Consider the following 26,624-nt stretch of genomic DNA (forward strand, 5'->3'; position numbering starts at 1 on the left):
GCACATTCTTGCCTTCCTCCTCATCGGAATGCAACCGCCGCGGTAGAGAATCGAACCCGCAACCTCGTGCTCACTCATCAGAACTTCACAGCCATTCAGCCACCTCAACGGGTGTTTCGCGCTTTGTAGCAAACTCGCACCGATTATCTATAGAATTGCTCTTTTGAGACTTGCAACGAGGTCTGGGTTGGTCAGTCGACCGCGGCTCGTCCATCCAACACGCAAGGCTACTGACCGACCAGGCAGCGCATCCGAAAGCGCCCGTCCGCTGTGACTCCACGGCGTCGGGTCTTCCCTGCATTCCGCGCGAGCCGGTCGGCCAGCGTCGACCGACAAACTAGCCGGCCCGGCTGCCACAGTGCATGCGTGGCGTGCCCACACCACGCGGGTGCAGCGACCGGCCCTGCAAAGGCCTTGGCGGCGGCGGCGGCGGCGTCACTCCCGATTCTGGGCCGGCCGCGCGGATGCCCCCCTTCGGAGGCGCTCGGCCGCAGCGGCGTAAATTTAGCGCGCCAGTCCACGTTCGGCCGTCGCCCCCTCTCCCAGCGCCCAGTCGCCGCTCCTCTCAACGTCAAGCAGCGAGCACACGCACCGCGCCGTTTCAGGTAACCGCGCGGCGGTGCGTCTCGCGCGCAGGCCTATTCTCGCGGTGCGAAGGTTTCTTTTAGGCGATCGAAGTTAGCTACCGCGTTCCACCTCGGACGCGCGTCACCACCGCCTACGAAGGCAGCGTCTGGGCTTTGCTTGTGGCATTCTTTCGATCAACTGCTCAGCTTGGAGCGTCGTCTGGCTCGCCGTAGACCCGCTATGGCGGACCGCGGTCGGTGTTGGCAGTCTACAGTCCGAGTCATCCCGTCTCCGCTTGCTTCGGGAAGCACCACAGCTTGCTGAAACTATACAGGCAGACCCGGTGGCTGCCTTCGGATACGACCTTTACAAGCGCGCTGGCAAGCCGAAGAGATAACCGAGTTTCGGAAGAGCGGTGCGGAAGCCGAAGCTGCAGCCGGCCGCGTCCAGGCTCGGGCTTTGGTGAGCTCATGCCGGCGCAGTGTACGCGCGCCTTCCTCGGCAGTTGGTTGCCCGTATAGCTAGGCGGCCGCCCAGCCCACTGACACGCGGGGCGACACGAGCTGAGGAAGCGTCCCGGGAAGAGGCAGTTCGTCCGGTCGCGCCCGCCGCAGGGCCGAGCCGGCGGCCACCGCCGCCGAGATAGCGAGGCAAGTTTCCGCCACGCGTCGCGGATGCGTTCTCAACCCCTGCGGCGCATCTGTACGTGGCTGTTTGGCTTGGCTGGCACCGAAGCACGCCCGGCCTCGGTGGCGACCCTTCTTCGAGCCGTTGCTCGATCGAGTTCGATAGTTCCGTCAGCGTACACGGCTTGCGCGCGAGGCGCGCCTTCACCGGACGCACGCTAGAAAACAACTCCCGTATATGGCAGTTTACTAATGGCGGTCTTGGCAAAGAGCTTTCAGCAACACGCGTAGTATGAGCTGCAATAGCTCCGTGATCGTTAGCTATAAATCGCAGAAGCGCACGCTCATCACCCGGGATCCACGTCCTTGACAAAGATCACCGACCGTGTCGTCGTTCGCGCTTTTTCTGGCCGCTTATTGTGTGTGTATAAAGATGCTTGCAGGGTGCGTTAGGCATGCACATGTATCGTCGCCCGGACGTCATGTTCTTGAGCCACTACGCCGTCTCTTTGCACCCTGGCTCAGCGCGTCGCAATTCGCCCAAGAACCCTGCTCTGCTTCGTCTTCTTGAGTTGTTGTTGTTGTTGCCTCAAAACATGGCTAGTTAGCGGGTTCGCACCCCCCCCCCCCCCCCCGTTTTTTTTTTTTTTTTTTTCAGTGTAGTATAGACCAGGAACGGGTGCAGAGTTTTCGTTTGTTCAAGCGGAGCTGATCTTTTTAGGGATGACGGTAGTGATGAAAGAAGACGTCTTGTTTGTGCACATGACAAACTCGGTTAAAGGCGAAGTTGAGATTTTCGTTCATTTGTTGAAGGAGGCAATGATAGAAATGTGAGAGCCTTCTATGAAAAGTTGCTAAGCGCGCTGCCCACATGATTCATGCATGTAGTCTAATATTTCACTATTTGACGGGGAAGCTTAGACAGATGACCACTTGACAAATGTTCCCTTGATCCTCGCCTGTAGTCTATATAGATAAGCTGCTCTGCTCAGATCGTGTTCCCTCGTGGGAACCAAAGCCCAGCCAATTATGCCTTGTTTAATCCTATGCAACGTTTGTTGTAATTAACTCATGGTTGTTAAAAAATTATGGGGTTTCACGCGCCAAAACCACGACCTGATTATGAGGCACGCCGTAGTGGAGGACTCCGGAAATTTGGACCACCTGGAGGTTAAAGGCGTTTAACGGGTTTAACGTGCACCTAAATCTAAGTACATGGGTGTTTTCTCATTTCGCACCCATCTAAATGCGGCCTCCGTGGCCGGGATTCGATCCCGCGACCTCGTGCTCAGCAGCCCAACACCATAACCACTGAGCAAGCACGGCGGGTCTCATGGTTGTGACTAACAAAAAATCGAGTCGCTCGGATCCCCTTATTCTTCTCGCTCAATAGACAGGCGAGAACCTATTAAATTCGGAGGGGCAAAGATAAGCTGTCGCTCGAAAAAGGCCTCTACAAGCTGATGCAGCCTGTTGGGAACCGATGCTCATGTATGCGGCAAAATGTACACATAAATAGGTGGGAACAGGCTGCAGAAATATCTCGACTCGACAGATCTCGAGTTCGCATGAATCTGACGGGTCGAGATTAATGCGGCGGCCTGCGTCGAGGCGAGCGACAACGCAGTTAATCACTGGTGGCTGCGAACCTACGGCCCGAACCGTCCGCATCTACAGGGTGTCCTAGCTAAATGTAGCCAATGTTTTAAAAACGACGGAGTGTGCTAGGAGGCTCAAACCATCTCAGTGGTGTTGAGGATCGCGTGTCCTAATATGCGGTATTTTTTTTTCATTTTGCAAAGTCAATTAATTAGCATAAACTAATTGCCTAACTTTTTAAAATATTGGCTTCGCCAAGAAAGTGCCACTACGAAAGTTGTAGATCACATTTAAAAATGGCTGACTGAAGTGTTTGCAATTAAGTACCATTGATGGATCGTCTTGTAATTGCACTTACAGAAAGTGTGAAACAGACTGTCTATTTTATAGAGAACATGGGCGCTTCGAATGAGTCGGGCTTATCATAGCTCTCGACGCTCGCTGAGCCGACCGGCTATAGCGTTTACATAAGCACGACAGGAAACCTCAGCCCGACAAGCGGACACGATCCGCTTTCATCCGGTTCATGTAACCGCCCTGATTGTCACGACCTCGCATACACACATATACGTACCGAAGGAAAAGAAAGACACTCGCTCCGCGTACACGAGCAACTCGTCCAATGAAAGCGTCCAATATAAGAAAGCGACGGCTTAGTTCAGCAGTATATAGGCTGCATAATAACACGAACGCCCGCTGCATGCACGGTGCAATGTTGCAAGAAAACTGACAACCTTCATGTCAGCCGCTCCATTCGAAAGCCACAATGTTGCGCGGGGGCGTTACCGCCTCGCACTAAGGCACTTCCTTCGGCAAGCGGTTTCAAAGGGCACACAATCTTCTTCGGATATCTCCCTTTATTTCTACTTTTTCTTTCCCCGTCGGAAAGGAAACACACCGCTCCGTGAACATCCCTCAAAGAAGCGAAAATTGCGACGTGATTTTGGCCGCCACGCCAATCGATCCAAAAAGCGTGTCGGCAATCAATATGTTGCATAGCGTAAAAAGACTAATCAACCGAGAGGTAATCGAAAAAAACGGAGACAAACACTGCAATCCGGCTAATGTATATGCATATAATATCATCTGTACATCGCGGTTCCGGTCAGTCTTGCGTTGCGCACAGCCACGGATTAATTAAAGCTACGCGAAGTGCTCAGCGAGTCTGTATTGGATATATTGACTCTACTCGCCACCGATTAAAGCAGATCTCTATTCCGACCATGCATTCGCTGTTCCTTGTCGCATTCATCCTAAAACGTTGCACCCTGCGCCAGGACCCGCCGCGGCGTATGCCATGCATGAGCGCCCAGTGTATGGTTATGACGTTGCGCTGCTGAGCTCGAGGGTTCGATCCCTGCCGCGGCGGCCGCATTTAGATGGGGGCGATATATGCAAGAACGCTCATGTGCTTAAATATGGATGCACGTTAAAGAACACAAATAAGGTGGTCAAATTTAATCCATAGTCCCCCGTTACTACGTGCCTGAAAATCAGATTGTGATTCCGGCACGTAAAACTCAAAATTTTCGTTTTAATTTTAATCGCTAAGCAGAAAGAATCAGTGCATCTATTCTCTGAGTCCTATATTGTTGTGATACGAGTAAGCTGCAAGCAAATTATTTAGTAGAGAAAAATTGTTCTTTACATGGAGTGCTATGCAGGGTGTTTTTTTTTTTTTTTTTAGCTGCACCAAATTTTTAATATTAGCAAAATATATATCTTGTGCACGTTATCTTTACCATTCGAGTGCAGCGATTGGCGGCCTCTAGATACAGAGCAATTTCCGCACTTAGGTGCATAATTAGCAAAGTTACGCTGATTAACTTTCCAATTATCAACAATACGTGACTACAGCAAATGAGTACTTTGGGGCCCGTCCTTGACACTACCTATCCCAACGATCAAATTTTCAACAGCGGAGTTCATGTGAGAGCTAAGCGACCAATTAGTTCCCCCTGGCAGGCTCCTTGAAACCGAAACTGGCCGCAAAAAGAGCGTCGTTGTCGTCGATGTCGCCGCCCCCCTGCCTATCGTACTTGAGCCATCTTGAGCCATCTGGACACGGCCCTATAACATGGTTTTGCTGAAGAAGACCGCCGAGTCCTCGTGCGTTATAATGCACGACGTACTCGCACCGAATCATGGACGCCGCGATAAAAATAGGGCGCTTAGCCTGGCAGTTACGTGCAAAGATCTGTAAATTAACACACTAAAGGCATGGACTCCGGAGACCGAGAGCTAGTTCCAAAGCCACCCTTTTCCCTTTCACCGATTCAAACACAACGGCGGAACCATGCACGGCACTAGAGAGTTGCATGCTGTCGGCACGGCCGGGAAGCCTCACAAGAGGAACTCTCTCAGATAAGCAGGTTCCGCATGTCGATTGCCTGTCCAGCACGCAATTTTCGCTATATATGAAGAGCGTACGTCTGAATTGTCTGCAGCGCGTACACTTGGTAACAAAAGTTTACAGGACACGCGTGCTCCGCGACAGGTATGAATTTCGGCTGTTTTAATTAGGCATGGTTCTTGTCATTCATGGAACCACTATCCGGTGTCCCGTAAACTTCGGTGGCTGAGAGTGCATTTCTGTTAGAATCTATCCCCATTCGATATGACTGGCTACCTGCAATGCGGCCGTGGCAGCGACACATGCGAGGACCCAGTGGACGCATTTGCGCGTGGATTTCCGTATCAGCTAAAAATGCAATAAGCCGCCCTTACTTTCCGATTCGGGAAGTTGAGGACCGCGTATACGGCCACGGATATAGTTGTCTGCATACAAGTAGCATGCACGTCACTTTCGACATCGCGCGCGAGCGTCCCGCAGTAATTCAGTCCAGGTGAAACACCTGGCAGCGTATACATTGCGACACGCGGAGGAGGTGTGCACCTGCCAGCTTTGTGCTCACGAGCCATCACCGAGAAGCTCCCTCTAACCATACACCACCGCGTACGTGTGGCCTGATCGAGAAAGGAAGAGGCGCTGGAAGAAAAGTTTCACGCTACTGAGGCAGTTTTGACTAACTTCTCTGCGCAAGGCACAACAGTGACCTTCTTTAGTTCAGCGCCCCTCACCAGGCCGTATCATAAATTGGGGTTACACGCTGGTAGTTGTAGCGAGTCGTTTTAGGGGCGTTCAACCGCAAGAACGTTTCAAGTTGTTTCATTTTAGAGGTAGCAGAAATTGAAATGCCGCGTTGCCAGCTGCCAGGAGGCGAGCTTCATTCCTTCCTTCTCCCACACTGGTGCCGAGGGACCGCGTCACGTTTACGTCACGAGCCCCGCCCCCTTCTTTAACGCTGAAGCGGATTTTTTACAGCGAAGCTGTTATAGGCTAGGTTCCAGGAGATCACGTCCGGCAACGGAAGTAGATAGATAGACCGGAAGTAGATCAATTTTCGGCTCCATGGGCGTGGCGGTTGCCTGCCAGTTGTGCCTTAGCACAGGTGTCAAGACGGATGATGGATGGCCCATTGTTATACCCCTCGCCACCGGCGATGCCTCTTCCCCAAGTGTCGCGATGCTCGGCGGCGGCATGTCCCACCACTCTTTGTCTCCTGACGTAGAGATCGCGCTTGCGCTGTTATCAGCAGTTGCCCTTTGGACTCGCTATGGGACGTACGCGCGTTTAACTACATCATCTAGGACCCTGACGCTGCTGTGCAGTGTGCCGCGGCTATGAACGCTGTGGCTCATACGCTAGTCTATGACGATGGTGCTGACTTGGCGCAGCGAACGCACTACTTGGCCATAACGCCTGGCGAAAACAAAACGCCGGTGTACTTGCTCTTTGACGAACATGCCGAAGACGCTCAATATAACCACTAATGATAATATATAAATTCACTATTGACCCTTTTCGCGGCGATCCAATGGACGCGTCACCGTGATCACGCGGTGACGCGTCCATTGCTTGCCTCAACTGCCTCCGTTGCCTCATTGTTTACAGTGGAAGTCTATGACGCCAGCGCGGCTTAGAAAACCTCTGTTTTCGAAGATATCGTAGACGGTGACTAGGTGGACGACACGAAGATTTGATAACAGCTTCAGAGAACATGCAAAAGCGCTTTAGGAGCTTATTAAGCTATGTCCAAACGGCGCAAGCAGCGTATATGGTGCTTGTTCTAAAAGCGAGGCTAAATATGTATTCCAAGCTATCCCAGCTTTCCGGTTACGAATTCAGTCAGGATTAGTGTGTTTTCCTCTTTGTTCTATAGATTTGGCAAATATTTTGAAGCAGTGGCTCGTCAGTTTCTGACTCAGTGAAGTTCCTCGGTGCGGCTACTATCTGATTATTTTCTGCCTAATCGCTCGCGGGTGTGCTCAGTTCCGATAGATTTGTTCTTGCTGCGCACAATGCTTGAAACGCAGCTGTTTTGTACATTGTAATACCTTGTAGCAAATATATATTACGGCTAGTAACTCGCTTACTCTTGTGGACCGTCACGAAATATTCAGCTTCGACCATTCGTGCGCCATAGGTGTAGTCCGTCATTTATTGTGCGTATACAGTGCGCATATATTCAAGTGTGCGCAGATTCACTTATTCTTGATACGTCGGCGATAGAGTGGGCGTAAGTTTTCCTGCCATTTGGGACAGATGTGTATAGATAACGTGCGCGAAACTTACTATGACAGGAAGCGGCGCTACTCCCTTTGTCATTGTTTAACGAGTGGTACTCACTCTTGCCGACGTTCTGGGAATGAAGCCCTTTCTTTTAAGGCTACCGATACAAGGATGGCGGATGAGCAAATTTCTGTATCCTCGAGGAAAGCCGTAGATCACGAAGTGCCGGCAACACGTTCGGACAGCTGCAGCGGCGGTCCGCGAACTTGGCCACACAGATTCATTCTATTCCTTAACATGCCAGTCACTATTTTTGCAGCCAACTACTGCACACGTCTTCAATCCACATGATTCAATCTAGCATGATTAGAGCACACTCAGCACAGCGTGTTAGCGAAAACTCAGTTGCATTTCCGACAGCTGATCGCACAGAATAAGCAAGGTACGTAGAAGCGGTAGTGGTTTCGTATTCGTGCGGGGTCGCTGAGGAGAGGTGTGGCGCGCCGCCGTGAGCGCCATCTCGTTTCTCTAAAACAAACTGCTCCGAGAAAGGGTCAATAGCAATATTCACTATAGCATACCCACCATAGTCACAAATTCGCTGGCTTCCATCTTCACAATAGTGGAAGGGCTTTGGATTTTTGTCTAGTCTCCCGCTGTCTTCCGTTGCACGGACGCAACGGAAATTGCACGGACGCAACGGACGCTCTTTCCTGTCCTGACTTTTTTCCGTCCTTGGTTGCGTCTAAACACTACGAAATCACGTCATCGCACGACATTGAGGCACCTCACCTGCCAGCTTCATGCCAAAAGGGATAGCCGTTATTCTAACTCCGTTTGTGCCCTTCAGGGGAAGTGAATGGTGTTGTAGACTTTCGCCACGCTTTATCTCACCTCGGCTGCAAAGTACGGGCGTTAACTCGAGGGTTTCTTGAAATTGGAAAATCGACATTTCATTCATTTCCAGGGCTTCAAAGAAACACGAAAAACAAGAGAAGAGAAAAGACGCAGGGACAGGTAGAACGCTGGACCTGTCTTGCATGTCCTTGTGTCTTTCCTCTTCTCTCTTATTTTTTCCTATTTACTTTATAAGTGCTGGAAATGCATGAAATGATGAAGGCCTAGCCTACGGTCACACAGAGGCAGCTGACATTGTCACGGTGGCGCCATCTATCACCTCTGCAGCAAAACGCACCGCGTGGCGACAGATGGCGCCACCATTGCATTGCAGAGAAATTGGCATCTTTTGATATGTGAACTTGGTATTGCCTTAGATTGACAATGCTTAAAACTCCGGCGATTCTTTTACCATGTCAAGGTAATCGAATATTTACGTTCCGGAGAATTTCCGAAATTGTACTCCGCAAGAATGCCGCTGACAGTCCGAAGCACCGACCGGTGCATTTGTTCACATCGACAGGTACAGCGACCGCTCGTCCTTCGCTTGAGATATAATGCTAGCCGTTCATCAGTGACATCAATTAATGTCATAACATAGCAAAACACGCAGATTCTGCGTATGTAAGCACCGTTGCATCACTCTGTGAGTCGCGCTGATATGAGCGACCATACACCTTCGAAAACAGCGAGCGGGAGACCATGGCATACGGGAGCGTTGTTATGCTGTCTACTTATCATTCTTTGTATTATATTCACGCACACAATTCATGTGTTCCGTAAAATAGACATAGATTAGGACATTTCGTGTATGATTGTTCATTTAGAGAACGCGCAGTTTTCTCGCGGAAACGCTGATGGCAGTATTGACACTGTTGGCAGCTGAACGAGGCAGTTGTTTACGCTGCTGTATGGAAGGGCCCTCCGCTTGCTGCCCATTTGGGGTACGAGGTAAACAGTGCACCTCTGAAGCTAAATAATGAGTCCGCATAAGAATAAGTAAAAATACACCCATGTACGTAATGAACGAGAAGAAAGAGAACCGAGGGGCCCAATTTTTATTAATCATAAGAAGCCAACAAACAATGACACCAAGGACAGACAACACAGAGGAAATTACTTGTTCTTACTAACTTAATTAAAGAAAATGATAAATTAATGGAAATGAAAATGGATGAGAGAATAACTGGCCGCAGGTGGGGAACGATCATTAAGCGTGCGATGCTCTTAACCATTGAGCTACCACGGCGTCGTTTTCCCATCCACTTTCTGTGGTATTTATGTTTTACAACTAGAACTTACCCTGGGAGTGTTAGCCAGCTCCACCACTCACAAACCTAGGCGGCGGATGTGGAACATCCTTTTTGCCCGAGAAAACGATCGCCAGAAGGCGCTACTGCGCCTCCTGACAGCGCCCCCAATGTGGAAATGTCAAGCAGCGCGGTCGCGCCGTGGTGCAGTCTCCGCTTTGTTTACATTGTTTCGCCCTTGCTTTCCTTCGCTGCTCGTGCTCACGGCTCTCCGTTTTCGACGGCGGCAGATCGCGTGCTTGCTGAACAGCGATGCAAAGACTGCAATGCGGTATCAAGAAGGTTGCCGACGCCGACAGCTTATTTCGTGGCGGCTACCTCAAGAAAAGGGAGCGTCTGCTTCCATACGTGTATGGCGCTGAAGAAATTGCGGGCTGTGATGTGACAGTGAAAGCCAAGTGAGTGTCGGAGTTGTCCAACAAGATTGTATACGACACCGAGTTAGAGGTACACACCGAGTCCAGTAATTCAGTCACTTTTATTTCTCTATGGTGCAGTCACAAAGCGGTCATGCAGGCTTGCAGAGATGTGCAGAGACGGTGACGATTGCAGTTGGTTTCGTTGGTTGCTGAGCGCGCACACACGGCTGATCTCTCATTTTGGCTCCCGGGGAGTGGTATCAGCACTGTCAACACAGAAAGAACACGACATGCATTAGGCACCAATAAGCCAATAAATTTAATTAAAGATGTGAGTACTACATATGCGCATAATGACTTATATCATGCTGTATAAATATTGAATGTATATGCCTTATTTAATGCAGATGTTAGAGTCATGGCAACTAATTGCATTAGTGAGCAAGGTATCTTTTCACTGCTCATGAGAAATTGCTCGTACAAACTGATCCGCGAAATGAACCCAGATCACGGTAACCAGCGATTACCTTGGGGCCAGCAGCACGAGTGCAAGAATTAGCGGTACATGCCTAATCAAAGCAAATCTACTTTCTCGTCGGGCGAATGCCCCGCCGCAGCTGAAGTAAGCTCACACCGATGGCCGGCTACTACACGAAACCAAGATTCTTGGCAGGAAGAGTGAAGCTAGAAGAATGTGCAAGGTTGCAATTACTTTAAAGGGACGCTAAAGAGAAACCGGAAGTTCAGCTTTAATGGTAGATTATCCTATCACGATCGTAATACCATTCTTACTGCGAACGAGGTTTAATACGCGAGAAAATAGCGAAATACTGAAGGATAGGTGCTGACGCCCGTTCGAATTTCCCGCACTACACGTTCGTGACGTCGGAGATTACAAACGCAGCCCAGCCGCGATTGATCGAGAGCGATTTATCGCTGTTAATAAAACGCAAAATGAAATGCACCTTAAACGTACATAAACCGCATTTGCCAACTTTTTAAGCTGTTTCAAACGAGGACGTACAAGTTTAGCACAAAATTAAATAAGTAATAAGAAAAAATGGCGTGGCGCTACATGCGGTCGTGATAGTTTCGTAGTTTCGTTTTTGCTCCATCCATGATCACGCGCGCCTTTTCCACTCTATGTTGCAGTGTTTGATTGCGTGTTGCGTGGCTCGAAAAACGTTGAGAAACGTTGAAGCCAGAAAATGCCTAGTGTGTGTAGTGTTGAGGGCTGTATCAACGTCGCAAGGCGCTTGCTCAGGGGCAGCGGCAGTGTTGACCTGACACCCGACTGTGTCCTATCATGTGGTGCCGCGCGATGAGCCCCGGCGTTCGCAATGGCTGTGCTCTACGATGATAAAACGGCAAAAGAGCCAGAGAAACCGATGGTGTGCTCTCTGCATTTCTCGCCCTCGGATTATGTGTATAATCCTGCCCTTGGCGTGCCCCAGAGGCCAGTCCTTTCTCGAGCAGTTGTCCCATCAATGTCGCCTTCATCAAATCCCCTACTGATGCCCCTGCAGCAGAAAACTGGCGGCTCGGCGAGTGCTGAATGTCAGTAAAAAAGACACGAAAAAACCATACCAAGTACGCGCGGAACTTTGTACGCTTGTTCTGTCGGGAACATGGCGCCGCCTGACGGACCGGCCGCCTCGCCTTCCGTCGACGAAAACGACGCTTCGCTTTCCGTCGGCGCGACCGGCTGCTCACCGCCATCGTACGCGGAAACACCTACCGCGCGAGCACGGAGTATCATTTCATACTCCGTATAACTGAAGTCTCTCAAATCCAGTCCTGCTTCCCTGGCGAGCTCTTCGTTGCAAGGTTCAGCGTCAGCAACGGTATTCATCGCGGCCACAGGACACCTTAGCAAAAGTCACAGCGAACGCAAACGCAGCGGCCATGCAGCCTATGATGGAGCGAGCGCCGCGGCCGTTTACGCAAACGGTGACTTATTATGGCGCCCTCTGATTCGCTGAGAGCAATGAAATACGTGACGACACTGCTTCAGAGCCGATTCTGGGGTGACAGAAATTGAGGAAGATATATTTGGTCTTTGCTTACGAATTTCTCCACTAATAACTCATATTTTTACACCCAACAAAAACTGCATGCATTCCTGAAGGTCCCTCTTTTATTCCAGCTGAACTTCCTGTTTCTCTTTAGTGTCCCTTTAAAGCATGCCTAGATATTGTGAACCTAGAAAGCATAGCCAAGCAAAAACATGACGCGCACGCCTCGGGCAGCTGGTTTCCGATCTGCCGCTTACCGACGCACGCGATGACCATTTATTGCATTAAATACGGATTGTCACCACACAAAAGACAAGAAGCGCGCGGCCCCTTTTGTTGCCTGCACAACTAGCAATTTAAGTTGCAGCGTTTGGAAAAGGGATATAATTCTCTTGAGCTCGTCCTTGCCGATCGCGAGTGAACGAACAGTATACAACCAATTAAACTCGGGGGTTTTACGTGCCAAAACCACGGTATCATTATGAGGCACGCAGTAATGGAGGGTCTCAGGAATAATTTTGACCACCGGGTGTTCTTTCACGTGCACAAAAATCAAAGTACACGGTAATAATTAAGTGTGTTCATGCGTTTCGCCCCCATCGAGATGCGGCCGCTGTGGCCGGGAATCGAGCTTACCGGCGCAACACGTTTATTTACCGCTAAGCTAACACGGCGGATGTCACTGTACGATTCAACTACGCGACACGTCTAAACAAACGGCCATGCGCTAAATACAGGCATATTACTATTGCGTTTTTATCAAGCGGCCGTGATACTGCACGCGAATGCGAAAGTACGTGACTTACTTGACTCGGCGCACTGCAGTTATCCACGATTGTCAGTCTGCCCTTCTCGTACCACCTCCCGAGAATTCTGTGGGACTTCACGGGCGGCTTTTGGCCTTTCGAGCCTGTTGTGCCAATCAACAACACATCAGTATTGCGTGCCACCTTTCCTGGTTGGTGAGGTCGCGCTTGCCGTCGCGAAAAGAACGCGCACGATCGCTCGCGCCGTAGAGAACACGTGCGTGCGCTGGCCCAGCGACGACCTTCGACACTTCCATCCTTCCGCCAGGGGAGCATTTGGCGCCGGTGCCGCGCGGGCAAACTTTAGGTTACCTCGTCTATAAACCCACATATGCTACCTGAAGGCATCAATGTTGCCGGATTCGAGCCATCGTTATGTAATGAACGAGAAGAAAGGGAACCGAGGGGCCCGATTTTCATTAATCATATCATAAGAAGCCAACAAACAATGACACCAACGACAACATAGGAGAAATTACTTGTACTTACAAATTGAATTAAAGAAATAATAAATTAATGGAAATCAAGATGGCTGAACAAAACAACTTGCCGCAGGTGGGGAACGATCCCGCGTCTTCGCATTACATGAGCGATGCTCTTACCATTGAGTTATCGCGGCGTCGTTTTACCCATGTACGTAGTCACATTTTAAGGAAGTGCCGGCGTGTGCGAGTTGCAGCCTTTGAGAACAGCAACTTACCGATGTTGATCACCCGCCGTGTCGTCACCAGTAGCTTTTTGCGTGTGCACTGTACGAAATGAAGAATGGTTTATTGCAAATCCGTATGGTCAAAACTGAACTACAGAAGCTGTTTTCTTCACCATAATTGCTTAATTAGCTTTAGGTCAGTCGCTCAGATCCGCCAGCAGAGACGCTCGAACTCGGCGACTATCTAGGCTGAACGCGATCGACATTGGCTCAAACTGTGTGTGCGGATGGTGAGGGCTGAAGTTCGTGCAGCCAACAACGCAACACCATTTGTCTCACATCTCTTGCCTGTCCACACAGAATGTAACTTTTCGCGACAACTTCTCACGCCAAACGCTAGCTTACGATCACTAGCTCACTCCTCGGCTATCTGCCATTCATTCCCAGCATGCTCTACGTGTACCTCCTTTTACGTTGTACAACGTGGCCTATAGCTGAGGAACAGGCAAGGCAGGTGGTACGAAGGAATGAACGAAATTCATTTTATAAAAAGTCGCAGTTTCGCCTGAAAGGCGAAGCATCGATTACGATAGCAAATTAGTCGACAGCTATACGAACTAAGGATAGCAATTTTATCGGCCCTGTAAACTTGTAAACATAGGCATACTAACAAGCATGTGTCACGCGCGCACAAGCAAACATGAACACATCTCATTCGATGACCGAGGAAACTATCAAAACGCTGGAGTGAGGAAGCGCGGTATGCATGCAGCGAGCGAATTGACTGTTCCCCGGCGCAGATGGCTTTCAAGTAGTACACTCTACTTTCATAATACGGCGGCCTGGGCGTGTCTTTACAATTGCTAGTCGGTACAGCGGGGGCGTGGCACTGCGGGTCACGTGACTTCCGTTTAACACGTGTTGTCATGGCAATCGTGGAGCTCTTAGGTGCCTAGGGACATAATCGCTTAGCGACTTGTAAGGCATTGGTCTGGCACGGAGACGGTCTTTGGAGGGGCCATAGTTTCTCACTACAACACTATATAGTGAGAAACTCCATGGGAGGGACCGCCATTCGTTTGTCCGCAGGCGCGAGGACAAGCGGGTGCGAGAAAGAAAACTGCGTCCGCCCTTGCGCAAGCGGATACTGCTCGCGTTTGTAGCGCGGTGCCGGGCGCCGACGCGAAGCGGCGGTCGTTGAAAAAAAAAAAAAATACTGTTCCAGTCAGGTAGACTGCTCCCTCCCTGATAGATCATATTTGGATCATCAAAACGGCGATGCGTTTATTTAGGAATACCATCGTCTCTCACACCCGCTTGCCATCGCGCCTGCGAGAAACGATGGTATTTAATAATCACATCGCGGTTCTGGCATCGTAAAACCGAATTTTTTTTTTTAACGGACAGCATAGGGGAAATTATCTGCAGTTAAGATCCTTTCAGCCGCAGGCGTCACATCTACGGGAACATTTACAAGCGAAACTCGTCTAGCCTGAATGTCAGTCTCTCGACGCAATGACTATCAGCAATGGCTCGAGCGTCTTCTGTGCACAGCTGGCGTTGTTGCCGCTCATCATTCCAGCGTTGAATTTCACTTCTGTCGTAATAGGGCCATTGCTTAACGGGCTAAGAGCCATTCATTGTCTTATGTGACGGACATATTTAACTTTGAATCAATTTAAATAAAATTAAAGTAAATAAAAGGTCTGGCTCAGTGCTTCGTTACGGCAAACGAAGCAACAGCGAAGTAGGAACGCCTCTTCCCCCCCCCCCCCCCCCCCCCGCCCTCCCTTTTTGTGTGTGCGCGCGCGGTAGAAGACCGTCAAGCTACGCACACAAGGGACGCCGTACTCACGGGCTTTTATTTCCAGTCAGTTCCGAGGGTTCGTTGGGGTCTGTGCCGAACCTAGGACCTTAGCACAGGGGCGGATCCAAGGTAGCCTCCAATTGGGGTCTTATCACAACATTGAGAGAAAGGAGGGGATCTGTACGCTCAATATTGTCAGCCAGTATTTCGGGACGGCCCGGCAGTGGCTTAAATTCGTTGACAGGCAGATTCTTTGAAAGAACCTACTTGCTGTTCACTCCTACCCCCTCAGGTTCGTAGAGAACATCACTTGACTGAGAATTCAAATATTTCAAGGATGCCGAGGCCAAAATTCGAGCTGCAATTTATTGCAGCTATAGTAAGCAGCTGCCCGGTTGGACACACGCTTCAAGCTCTTCAGGTCGCTCCTCCAAGCCGACTTTCCCCACTGTAATCATGTCAATCGCCGCCTGGCATGATGGTAGTAGGGTTTGATATACTTGTGTTAATGGCCAATAATTGTTTGATTTTTTTTTTGGGGGGGGGGGGGGGAACAAATGCGCGCGTTAGAATCGTATCAATACTGTAATAATTCATTGTGAGCTACCGTTAAATGTTCCTTGGGCAGGCTGAAAATAGCCGTTCAAGTAGCTTTAAGGGCCCCCATGAATCGTTTTCACAAATTCAAGGGTTGTCAAGGTGTACGAACACTGCGAGTCTTTGCACCATTAGCTCAGGATCAGAGCGTTCTTACACCCCCCCCGCACACACTGACTCGCTGTAGCTGACAATCGAACCTGCGACAACAAAATAAATCGACGAGAAGGACGCAACCAGTTTCAGCAAGGAGCGATCGTGTCCAACGCATCTCGTTCCACACGCCGTTCACCGTCGTAGGGGGTTAACGCCTTTATTCCACAGACGCCGTCCACAGGCTGGGGGGGCGTGCAGCAACGGCGAACCCGCGGTACAAAAACAAAACGCGGCACTGGCGCGCCGTATGACGCAGGAATGCTTGTCTGGACCACACACACACACGCCATGCGGGCAGGCCTCTCTCGGACCGTTATTTTGACGCTCACGTCCAGTGCAGTTCCGCCCTCGGCTAACGTCGGCCGCACTTCCAAGCTAGACGGTGGCGTCCACGCCGATCGGGACAGCCAAACACGCTGCTTTAAACGAGGGTGTAAAAGATGGTTTTGACTCTCCACCCTGGCTGCCACTTAGAAGTAGGGCGGAGCTGCGCCGTCCGCCAATCACCAACAAGGTCCAGACAGCGCGTCCAGATGACATCGCGTCTGGTAAACGCGGCCACGCGCGGAGGAACGGCTCGCGCAGGCAGGTGCGCACCTGTTAGGTTGCGGCGGACGAGTGTGACCCGACGATGGTCCATCACCACCAACACAAGTGGCACACACCGCACGCAACCGGTAACAGCCACTCTGCTTCGAAACAGAAGGCGCGAGAAAACCGTGGTCCGCAAACAACTTGACCCACAAAGGGCTCCTTTCGCGCCCCTTCTCTGGTCGCGACCGTGGTACACACAGGCAGTAACAGAAAAGGAACTGCACACACGCACCCCCATGGTGCAAAAAAAAAAAAAAAAGAGAGAGAGAGAGAGAGAGAGAGAAAGAAAACACCTCGGGCGCGCGCGCGTCGCCGCAGCCGTCTGGGTTTCAAGCGCGACGCACGGGACGCAGTCTAGCACACTGCAGCTGCTGCCGCCAAATGGTTACACAGGCCGGCGGCAGCGTACAAATCCATATACACACTAATTGACTCCTCTCATATACAACCAACAAACCGCCGTGGACCGCTCGCCACAAGTACTTGTCTGTGCGTGCGCGTATGAGCGCGCACCGCGACGACTGTGCAAGGTACGCGATGCGCCAAAGAAAACACACAGGCAAAAGCAGGTAAGAATAACATACATGTGTTGCAGCAGCAGAAATACAAAAATACTCTTTGGTTCCAATTTCACTATGCTAGACAATGACAAAAGCATCGTTACTGAATGGTAGACAAAAATAAAAGAGGAGGGAGAAACACAGGCACACAACAAAACTGCACACAAATGGGGCACAATCATTCTTGCGAGCTGCTGCCACGATTAAGAAACGACTCTCGCGACAGAGCCACTACTCCCCCTTCTGCTCCTCAAGGACCCGCTTCGGTGAAGTGCCACAGACCAATGCGGCTCGGAGTGTACAGGCTCAGAGAAGAGGTCACGGCACCTTCGAAGAGAGGTTAAAGTAGCCTGACCAAGCCCTGTAGCTTCTATCCTTCCATCCACCCAGGGCAGTGTGCAACTAGCTAAACACAAAACATCCCAGATCTGAAGTAGTGACAAGCTCTGGGGAGTGCCTTGGCAAAAGCTGCAGAACTATTACTGGGACCTCCTGGGTTTCTGAAGATATGTGCTGTCACAGTAACAGAATCTAGAAAAGTCCTGCTGCACTAGGCACATAGAAGCCCGTCTCGAGCAAACCGACGCACCAACAGCAACAGAAAAGGGGCCCCCCACAATGCAAGCAGCACTGCAAGGCATTCAGCGTTCAGCAGACAACTGTGCGGTACAGTCCTTCCTATCTGCATCACAACCACTATCAGTTGCTGATCTCCTAAACAAAACACACTGTCGAGTCTTGCCAACTCACAGTCCTCACATTAGCAACAAAGCACGGACTCCAAAAGGTCCTGTTGATTCACCGCACACCTGGTAAACACTACTGCAAAACCTTATGCTTGAAGTAATCTAAAATCAACAGTCTGAAAGGCTAAAAAACACGAGCTTGCAGCACTGCTTGCATGACAGAAGCCCATAGGTCCGGCCACCCTTGCTGTTCAAGAAAACCTTCCAACCCACGGTGCAGCAGCACAGAGGACAGAGAACGAGGACAGAAGAATCGGAACGGCCCACCTCTCCTGGCAGCAAGAGGGGCCACCCCGTGGGCGTGCACTCAGCTTGTCACATGCTGCCCTCCTGCTCCAGCCACACCGCACCACCCGCGTTGCCTACTTCTTCAGAAGGGGGCACATCTCACTCTGCGACCACCTCCTTGCCGCAGAGGCCTCCCCCAACTGCTTTGCCTTGGGTATCACTTTCATGCTCAGCAAGGAGCTGGCTTGGCACGTGGCAATGTCTTAATACACACACACATCAGAGTTTATGGCACTGAATGCCACCACAAATGGTGACATTCGCAATCAATGCAAGCTGCCCTTTGCCTCGCAAACTTGAGTGGAACCCAGCTTAGACTTGACACCATAGTCAGCCACTTGGGCAAAGCACTCTGCAAGGAAGTGGACACAGAGTAGGATGCCCAGATTGGCGTCACGCGTGCGGTGGTGGGGAGAACAGACTTGCCTGCTGTGCAGCCCAACACAATAGGGAACCCAGACAGGACATCGTAAAACCACGCTGCAAGAGTAAAAGGCTGGCCTGGCATTTAGTCCGGCCTGGCACCTAAGGCCATATAGCACACCCTGCAGGCTTATTGTTTGCAGGAGCTACTTCGTATGCAATGTCATTCCAAACAACTAAACAACAGTGAAATACTTGTCTACTTGAATATGAGTGGCACATTTCACTACTCTGAAAATGAGCATACAGCTGATCATGTTCAGGCTGCCTTCTGTACTCCAATGGTACTCAGTGTCCATAACTGCTTCAAGTCAAGCAGGGGGGAAATATATTAATAAATAAAAATCATACTCCTTAATAGTTTTATGGCCTGAGGCACGCAGGATTATCTGCATCATTTGCACATGAGCAGACCAATCCTTCCAGGAATAAAATGTACAGAATCCTTACAGATGTAACCACCGGATGTACTAAAGCATGGTAAATTCAGAGCCTCGAGGAAAGCCCTCCCGAGGTCATATGCACTACACATATGCCCTAAGCATAGTGATGTAGCAGACATCAATAACCTTGTTATTTTCAACATGGGCCAGCGCTGGTGTGACCTTAAGCTTTTGCAGCGTGGTTGCAAGCCAGGAAAAGGAAATAGCAGAACCCCCTAAACTTCCTTGCACAGGCAAGAAAGAGACACGTACACGGTTCTTATTCAAACACAATGACCCTGAGCCTGCGTTCTTTTCGAGTATCATCTAGACCTACCCCTCCCTACTCAACTTACTGTAACAAACATCTAAAGATGTTTAAAAAAAACTCCTAGCAAGAGGGGAGAACAGAAAAGAGGGGCTGAAAGGGGGTGCAGAGCCGCAAGTGTCAATGCATGCCGGCAGTTGTCACGGGGGATCGTGCATGGCCCTTTTCTTGATGGTTGGCTCGGCTCTAGTCGGCTTTACGGCTCTTGTGCCGTTTGAAGTCGCCAGACTCATGGCTGTTCCGAGGAGTCTTCTCGTCCTCCTGGCTGCTTGACTCATCATCGCTGCGCAAGTCCTTGACCTGCACATGCCACACCAGTTCTCTATCAGTAATGCATTTCCCTTTCAACACCTCAGGCTTATTAGTGCCAATGCCACATGCAGCTACAAAAATTCAACTGCTTCTGTTGTCAAGTACTCAGCCTCCAAAGGCATAGGAGAGAGCGAAGACAAAATTAAGCTGACACACAAACGCTATCTGCAGTGTTGAGCGTGTAAAAGATGATTAATTATGAGAGAAAGTAAGGATGGGGAACAGAGGCTGCACAGCCTTGAATGCAGGCAAATAGAGGATATTCAAATTGACCTGAAGCAAAGCGCCATATGCCATCTTGCTGAAGGCAAGGCAAGAGAAAACTGCTCATTACACATAGCTACACTCACAGCTGCTGCATTCACCCCTGTTATGTGGTGCCCTCCAACTGCTGTTCGCTGCTTGCAAAGCAAGAGTTCATGGTGACAAGCCAAGCTTGTCTTTTTTTTTCCAATAGGCATAAGGAAATCGACAAATAAAATAATATCCACATGCTAAGCAGTGGCCAATGAAGATGACGTTTTCCCGTCTCATTCCCTAGTGTCTATTCGTCTACTGAAATGCCTACAAACCCCGCACCCATTTTAGAAAAGGAATAATTGGGTTGACTGTACCACGAACGCGGCCGCAGTGGAGTACAGTAAAAGCTAGTTAATTCGCACCTCATTAATTAAACTTTTAGATAATTCGAACTGACTGTCGCTGACCAACCACGCAGCATAGCTGTCTATGGGTAAACCAACTTATTTCGCACGCGCATGAACTCCTCTATCATTAATTTGAACTGCACGCCGCCAAACTGAGTGCCGCCACTCGGCAATAAAGAAACAAAGGAACCCACAAAATGCGGTTATGACGATAGTGCTGACCGAAAATAGAAAGAGAACAAGTGCCGTCCCCTGGAGGTTTTGTCAGCCAAGGAAGGGCAGGCATGGCCTCTGAGACGAGTACACAGCGCGCTCGCTCCCAATCTTAAAGGCCATACATAGAGCAGGCCACTGGAAGCCAAGCCTGGCCAAGCCAGTGGAAAATCCAACATGGTAGCCTCTACAATCTGGTAGCGTGGCGGGTAGGGCTCGAAACGAGTGACTTAGTCCGGAAAATCCATCTTTGGTGCCTAAATTCGTCCGAAAAATTGGTCGCGAAATTGCATTAGCTCTATGGGAACCCTGACAGTGCATTTATGAAGCCCGAAATATCCATCAAGTCTGAAAAATCCGTCGGCGACTGTAATGGGCTCGGTGTCGGGCGCCGTTTTTTTTACTTCAAGGAGGGTGAAGATGAAGCTATGCGTCACGTTTACCCTTTGGAAGACTAACTGATGGCCATCGCTTTCAAAGAAGAGAAGCAAAATGTGATCACAGATTATTTTGGTCAAAAAATATTGCGAGTTACAAGTGCTTTCTAGCAAGCTGGTCTCAATTCAGGCTATGTTTCAATGACTTTCGTTAATTCAAATTCGTTTTAAATTTGAACTCGTTAAGAGTACCTGTGAAATTCAAATTAACGAGCTTTTACTGTACTTGAAATTGTCTGTGCATGCTGCAGACGTGTATGAGTACTATCGTTTAGATATGACATAGCCAAATACATGTTACATTTATTCACGCGTTAGAAAAGTTACATGCTTAACTGATGCTACAGCTGCTGGGGGGTCTTACTGTCTAATTTTACAATTGTGCTCGCTCCCTATTCATACTGGGCCCAATTGTATTGCAGTGCGTGTTTGGGCCCTGGAGTAAAGAAATGACCTACCCTATAGGTGGTGCACGCGACAGCCCCAAGCCGCTCGAGCCCACTGCACTCGTAGATGGTTGAGGCTCCTACACTTGCCTCAATCTCGTGCGCTTGCAATGGAGACTGCACGTTCTATCGTGGTCAAAGGAGTTTGATATCCCTGTCTTGTTGCCAGAGTCTATTCATGCCCTGTTTGTGCCGTACGTGTAGAATGTGGGGGACAGGTCACAGCCGAGTAACCGTGAAATTGTTGAAACATACTGCACATCTGTAGGTCTTACAACTTCTGATGAACACCAGTTTCAGCTTAATATACCTATTATGGCACAGTGAGCTCTCTCAAATGCAACCATTTCCGCTCAGGGGGACAAATGTACTGACGAATTACGCTTCTCTGAACGCCGCGTGTGAGGCTAAATTTAGCTCCATTCGTCATCTGCACAAGCGACACATGCATGATCGAGTCTAATTGTTCGGGAACACAAACTCTGTTTAGCCTATGTGAGTGCAACTATGTTTGTTTAATTTTTATGTGAAGGCACGACTGTTCAATATACAACAAACTTGGAGATTTTGATGCGTTACGCAAGTTAGCGGCTAAAAAATAATTTCGCAAACGGAATGAAAAACACCTCGTAGGTTGTTGCAGTAAGCATCTTGCTTCTAAACATTTTCGATACAAAGTAAAAATTGTGCAGCTTGTGCCACCGATACACGTTGGCACAAGCTGGAAAGTCCCCCCCAGATAGCCCAGCAAAGTCTATCAGACCAGGTTTTTTCCAATTAGAGACAAAATGGAAGAGTGGGTACTACATCGGTGCACATTGCTCTACACATCTTCCTTCCCAACAGCTCACCAACAGCATAGAGATGGAAAACAACCTCAAGCTATCACTGCTTCACCAAGTGGCATGCTGTTGAATTTCATGTTTGTTTCGCGTACTTTCTTTTGGCGTATAAAGGGACACTAAAGAGAAAAATAATTTCTTCTGTATCAGTAATTTATCCTTCTACTATATATCAAAAACACCACTCTTACCACCAAGTCACTTGGTAAGACAGGAAAAGCGCAACAACAAAAGACAGGTGGTGACACCTCCTCGAAGTGCCCGCACCAGCTCGCTGTGACATCAGATTTTGACAGCGTCTCCTGGGACCTAGTTTATTCTTTAGCAGTAAAGATAGACTACATTGCACTATAATGGAGCCGAAGATCGAACATGGCAGGTTTCGGGAACTTTTGCCGCGCCAACGCGGCCAAAATGTGAAAAAATACTTCGAAATCCATGATGTCACAGTGATGTACCCAAGTTGGGGATTCGCCGAGAAATTAAAAAGCTGGAACTCTGACTTTCATTTTCTCTTCTAATAATCAAACTATAATTTCGAAATTAACGGCAACAGTTTTCAAGGAATGCTTTATCCGTCTAAACATATTTAGTGTTTTGCTTTAGTGTCCCTTTAATTACAGCGTTTCTTTGTTCTTGTCTCTGGTGTTGAGACGCCACGCTATATAGTGTGCCTCATGTTAGTGTACTGTACTTGAAGCTGGAGCATCTGTGAACAGCAAAGTCCTCAATACTTACGAACAGCTGAAACACAAAAGCAGTGCAAGAATTAGGCAGTGCACAGAACGCCAGTGAGAGAGAACATGCACAATGCCCTATCGTGCGAGAACTTTAGACTCGCGACAGCTAACGGCAGAAAACAGCGCACGGAACAAGTTTACTGACGCTCAACTTGCCGGTCAGGTTCGTCCTCCATTTTCACAGGACATGCATGTGCAACCTGACTTGCTGAATTTCAGATCACACGCTAAGTGAAAATCCTACACGAACGGAGCAACCACAGTGCTCATTAGCTTTGGGCACTGAACTTTACCTGCTTCGACCCATAGCACTAGTACTGGAGCTTCGATTCACGTGAAACGCATTTTCTTGAGGACCAACAGAATTCGGGGGGGTTGTAGTGCCATGCAAGGTTGTTTCAGTGGCTTCACTCGAAGATTCGAGAGCGTATGATTAACTGTTTAGGGTACGTTACTTAAGTTTGAAATACATGTCGCCATGAAGAAAAGGCTTGGCAAAGGTTTCGGTTTGAAAGCAGTACGGCTCTTGAGAATGCTATCCAGACGGTTATCCAAGGATGAAAAAACCAACAGGCATGTCTTTGTTGATTCGTGGAAGACAATGAAGTTCACTTTTCATGGATCGCTGGACAATGAGGATGACTGCTTCATTTTAAAGACCTGAACAGCCACAATGTGACGATTGCCAAGCCGCACAGGCCACACAACATACAAGCGCTTTGCAACTGTGACTTGGGTAAGATGGCGGATGTGGCTAGTGTTGCCAGATCACAATGCATTTTGAATATCCCCTACAGGAGGGGATATTCAATAGGATATGCCGATTGCAGGTTCCAAAATCACTGCGATCAATAGCAACTGTCATTGCGCTGGCACAAGTAAAAGCAAGAAACCATGAAAAGAACCGGTGCGGCAGATTGCAGTGCACAAATGTTCACGCACTTGTTTCCGTGGGAACAACATGAGCGCCACCATGCAACCCTGCTCTGCCAACAGCGAGGTGTGGATAAGCTCCTCACCTGGCCTTGCTTGCCAGCTCGGGCAACTAGATAAAAGCATGCTGCTACCTTTAGTTTCATTCAGGGGGCTTAGATATTCAATATGTCAAGCGCCACCTACGAACTTGCTGCAAAGCACCATCCGCCATCTTGACAAAGGCACAGCATAACGAATCTGCTTGCCCGCCAGCGTAGCTACACGCACAGCTGTTGCTTTCACCTTTGTTCTATTGTTCACTGCCACATGCGAAGCAAAGAGTTCGTGGCAACAAGCTAGGCTTTTGCTTTTCGGCAATAGGCATAACAAAATCAGCGAATGAAACCAAACCCGCATGCTAAGCAGTAGCCAATGCAGATGACGTTTTGCATCTCGTTTCGTCATGTCTGCTTGTTTACTGCACCATCTATAAACCCCCCTTCCCCTCCTTAAAAAAAAGCAAAAATAGATTTTTTCTCTTCACCACATCAGTTTCGTTTGAAGTAGTGCTAAGGGCAACACTTCCTTTCGCACGAAAAATTGTTTGGGAACCCGAACACCTGTTTGCCTATGTGAGCGCAGCTATTTTTGTTGATTGTTATGTGAACATACTGCTGTTTTATATTGTGGGGATGTGGGAGATCCCGCGGTCAGCAGGGCGCCGTCGTTGCTGTGCCTCCGGCTCCGGGTTCATTCGCTAGTGCGAGGAGACCCCTCCGAATACATGTCCCTCGACCCCGCGCTGTTTTCCCGGGCGCCGCGGCAGTGTCCTGGGGCGTCGTGCTACGCGGCCCTCCGATTGGGTCGTGACGTAGGGAAGGAGCCCTTACTGGCAGCGTTGTCGCAGCGCGCGGGAGTGGAGCAACGGGAAGGACAAGCGCCGGTCACGAGAGGCAGGCGGCAAGGTACGTGAGCGACCATCTATTTGTGTCCCCAACGCCACGGCCTTGGGACATTCACGTGCTTTGCCCACTTGCGTGAGTGTGGCTTGCTGAGCGGCTCTGTGTTCCGCCCTTGCGGTAGTCGCAGGCGCTCGGTGCGTCACATTCTGCGTGTCCGAACCGTCACTGACCAGAGTCGGTGGCGGAAAAGTGCTAGGCAGTGTCTTGCGAACGCATCTCGGCACGCATGTGCGAACCATTGTTCGACGCTGCGCGGAACCTGCCTTCCCCCGCCATCGGGGACCGCGGGTGCTGAGTGTGCTCCGTGCTTTAGAGTGCAATTTTGTATTTACTGGTGAAGTGTTTTAAGCAATAAATGCGCTAATTGTCCTGGAAGTCTGGCATTCCTGGGAGGGGGCTTTATACATACGGCAAGAGCCGGCCAGGCCTTTAGGCTCGGTGCTCGAACCTGCGGTGGGTCTATCGCCGCACGCCGTCGCGCCTCGTCGTGAAGCCCGATTTTGGGGCGATTTACCGACGCCGCGCGAAGAGACGTAGAGCGAGCCCACAATATACACCACACTTTAAAGGAAGATGCTCCTGAAATTTCTTGTTTTTTATTTACAGTGGAATCTCGTTGATACGATCTTCACGGGAACCAGAAAATAAAGCGTATAATCTGAAAATCGTATCACCCAACCAAATCATATAATCGAAAGAAAAATAATAAAAAAACCCTGAAAAACATCATGCAGAATTGTATCAACGAGGTTCCACTCTACTTGTACTAGAGGTTTGAAAATTGAGCCAATTAGAGAGTTGTTGAAACAGATTTCGAATATGTCTGTTTTTGTCTAGCAGCTAGATTTCTTGAGTTCCTACACAACAGCAAAATACAGTGATCTTTGCCGGCACTTTCTTGCGTATTAAATTTTCAGAAAAGCACCGTGCTGTAGCTTATTTAACTCTTTAGACTGCAAAGTACCAATATCTATCTAAAGGGCATGTACAATTAGTGGCACTATGCAAAAAAAAAAGATTAGTACACTAGCTAATTTTTTAAAACAATCCCATGAGAATAACATTATGCACTTATAATTGTCCCACACTAATGAAATTTGGCCTACATACTATTCAAGAGATGTACAGTATAGACCACTTATAACGTAACCGCTTATAGTGCAGGACCGGATATAGTGCGGTCTTTTCAGACTCCCGTTAATTTTCCCATAGCACTCCATGTATACACGTATTGCTTATAGTGCAGTTGCGGGAAACTAAATACCGGTTCCACTGCGGCTGCCAGGGAATACGGAAGTCAGCGGAGACGGCGAACACTCCCCTCAAACGGGCACCTCTAGGAGTGCTCGAGGAAGAGAGAGAGACAAAGTGGAGGAGAAGGGCATGTGGTGCGAACGAACAGCCAGTGAGGCTAAAACCAGAATATTGAGTGCGAGTCGTGAAATATCATGGCGCGCATAGCGAGCGAGGGCCACGAAACTTCTGGGAGAAGGGTGCACGCAGAGACCGTGGAATGTGAGAGGAGGGCGGCAGGGAAGCGGATTTCGCCTCGGCAACTCCGCCGCTTCGGTTGCTCCCCTCGCCCTCCCTCGTAGCTCCCTCACTTTCGACTTTCACCGTGCGCGCCCGGCGCCAGCTCCCCGAAGTTTCGTTTTCTACCGTTATCAGGAAGCGGGCGTTTGCCGGCGTGGGCAGTTTCGTTGGCCGGCCTGGGACAGCGCCGCTGCTTCCCTCTGCGCCGTAGCCACAGCGTGCAAGGTCAACACGCGACTAGAAAGTAGAGGAAGC

The 26,624-nt window shown here is 49.5% G+C and overlaps 2 protein-coding genes across 2 annotated transcripts in view; one reads left to right on the forward strand and one right to left on the reverse strand.

Annotated features, from left to right (window-relative positions):
- The first annotated feature begins 347 nt into the window (after positions 1 to 347).
- Positions 348 to 26,624, forward strand: part of LOC119442030 (60S ribosomal protein L27) — a 58,480-nt gene continuing 32,203 nt past the window's right edge. Inside the window, exon 1 of the mRNA XM_049661815.1 lies at positions 348 to 605. Within this exon, the coding sequence (XP_049517772.1) occupies positions 363 to 605 (243 nt within the window). The 5' untranslated portion in view covers positions 348 to 362. The remainder of the gene's footprint in view (positions 606 to 26,624) is intronic.
- LOC119442028 (ceramide synthase 6-like) overlaps positions 16,103 to 26,624 on the reverse strand; it is a 32,778-nt gene continuing 22,256 nt past the window's right edge. The window contains exon 9 of the mRNA XM_037706742.2: positions 16,103 to 19,622. Within this exon, the coding sequence (XP_037562670.1) occupies positions 19,509 to 19,622 (114 nt within the window). The 3' untranslated portion in view covers positions 16,103 to 19,508. The remainder of the gene's footprint in view (positions 19,623 to 26,624) is intronic.

The sequence above is a fragment of the Dermacentor silvarum genome, chromosome 2 (genome assembly GCF_013339745.2).
Source record: "Dermacentor silvarum isolate Dsil-2018 chromosome 2, BIME_Dsil_1.4, whole genome shotgun sequence".
In the NCBI taxonomy this organism is placed as follows: domain Eukaryota; kingdom Metazoa; phylum Arthropoda; class Arachnida; order Ixodida; family Ixodidae; genus Dermacentor; species Dermacentor silvarum.